Source organism: Pygoscelis adeliae, unplaced genomic scaffold, assembly GCF_000699105.1.
Source record: "Pygoscelis adeliae isolate BGI_AS28 unplaced genomic scaffold, ASM69910v1 Scaffold9, whole genome shotgun sequence".
In the NCBI taxonomy this organism is placed as follows: Eukaryota; Metazoa; Chordata; class Aves; order Sphenisciformes; family Spheniscidae; genus Pygoscelis; species Pygoscelis adeliae.
In genome coordinates this window covers 2,422,608-2,424,612 of record NW_008825557.1, presented here as the reverse complement: position 1 = coordinate 2,424,612, position 2,005 = coordinate 2,422,608, and the positions used below count along the sequence as shown (strand labels likewise).

The 2,005-nt window shown below is 43.2% G+C and overlaps 1 protein-coding gene across 1 annotated transcript in view; it reads left to right on the top strand.

Annotated features, from left to right (window-relative positions):
* Positions 1 to 139: 139 nt before the first annotated feature.
* The window catches only part of WNT16 (wingless-type MMTV integration site family, member 16), a 10,171-nt gene continuing 8,305 nt past the window's right edge, over positions 140 to 2,005 (top strand). The window contains exons 1-2 of the mRNA XM_009332289.1: positions 140 to 173; positions 1,839 to 2,005. Coding sequence (XP_009330564.1) covers positions 140 to 173; positions 1,839 to 2,005 — 201 coding nt within the window. The remainder of the gene's footprint in view (positions 174 to 1,838) is intronic.

Below are 2,005 nucleotides of genomic sequence, written 5' to 3'. Positions count from 1 at the left end.
GTGCCGCCGGCAGAGCCGGGCAGAGGAGTGCCGTCGTGGAGGGCGGTTACCGCATCCGCCCCGGGAGGCTGACACAGGTACACGAAATTCACCGAGCAGACAAAACCTGCCGCTGTCTTTCCAAAATTATTGCGGCTTAATGCGGTTTTTGCTTAATGCGTCCGTGGATGACGGTGCCTTTAACTAGATCCACTTAACTGTGTTGAAATGTTGTTATTCTTAGGCTGATGTTGGGTTTATCCCCTTATGTCATAATTACTAAATGCGTGGGGTAATGACACGTAGTATTTCGAAAAGGTTGCTTGATTGCAGGTAAAAATCTGCTCACAGCACTAAATGCAACGTGAATTACTTTAAAATGTATCATATGTGCTCAATTAGGCAGTACTGCTCAGCACAAGACGACCAAAGCTGCGTTCGTTGCGTGAACTAATAATGGAATTGCTGAAATTTACACTGAAACAGGGACATTTTGTTTGCATCAAATGACGGTATCAAAGGTCTTGATCCTGCAAGTTTCTTTTGAGCACTCTGCTCAATGATTTCAGCATAGCCATTGGTGTGAACTTAAGTACTGTATTACTTCATTTTGTGTTTGTGCAATCTTCACGTTTTACTACAATGCAACAGTGAAAAAAAACCCAAGTATTAACCACGAAAATGTAAAATGAGCAATAAAAAGTGATGCATATTCCGAAAAGGAAAAGAAAAAAAAAAAAAACAGGGAGCAGTTTACCCTATTATATGTAACCATATGTATTGTATGTTAGCCCTTCTGTCCAATGGGAAGGAGTCTTCCTACAGACCCATAAATGAGTGACACGGCTAACCCACAAAGCTTCACTAGCATGTCCTGTGGAAACATTTATGATGGTACCAGCACCACAGACTAATACGAACAGGAGAAACAGACAGGAACTTTCCTGCCCATGAGTAGGAACTTGGCAGACTGGAAATAACAAGTTGTTTTTACAACAGTGAAAATTAGTACAGTGGAATTTTAGCACAGTTAATGGCCAGGCATTGATTTTTGGTTTGCTTAGAGTATACCTTGCTTAACAGAGTTTAAAGATCCGTGCTGCATTATGCCAGAAGTCTCAGGGAATGGGGCTGGCTTAAGAGGCCCAGGCAGGTCCCTCCATGGTTCTTCTGAGGTATAATAGGAACAGATAAAGGCTTTTTGTACTGCTGTCTTTCCCATGGCCAGCTTATTCTAAGAAAAGCACATGGCCTAAATATTCTTGTGCCATCCTGATTTCTGCCTGGTTTAAGATTCTTGGGGCTGTTTGCAACCTTTGTGAGTTAGAACAACCTCAGCGTTTGCTAAATTTAGCATGAGGTAAGTTCTGGCCCTATACCAAAGTAACCCGCGATCGTGACAGCTTCAAGTTCCTCCTCTGAGATCTGAACTAACCTTTTCTTCTTCTTCGAATCAATACGAATAGTGAAAAGCAGAGTGGAGAGTAAGGGGTTTGGGGTGTGGTTTGGTTTGGGTTTGATTTTTTTTTTTTAATTAAAACTTAATTGGGTTGAAAGTTTATGAGGCAGATAAAGTTCCAACCAGATTTAGAAAGGAGTTACCAAAAATCGCATGGTAGAAGCAGCCAGAAACAGTACCATTAATAGCATCCTCATATGAAAAGGCCCTGAAGTCTTTTTTGGATGTGAGTATCCACTGCTTTAAACAAGTTAACTCTACACACCAAGCTGTGATGACTTTAAACTTGCAACTGTTCCCTTTTAATAATAGTCTGGCTTGTAAAATCGGTTTCTACAGCTCCGCCAGGAAGGCAATCAGAGGGAGTTATGAAGTAACATATTCATGCTTTGTTTTGTAGGCACGAAGGAGACCGCATTCATATACGCAGTGACATCGGCGGGCCTCGTGCATTCGGTGACACGATCGTGCAGCGCAGGAAACATGACCGAGTGCTCCTGTGACACGAACCTGCGGCACGGCGGCTCGGCCAGCGAGGGCTGGCACTGGGGCGGCTGCTCCGACGAT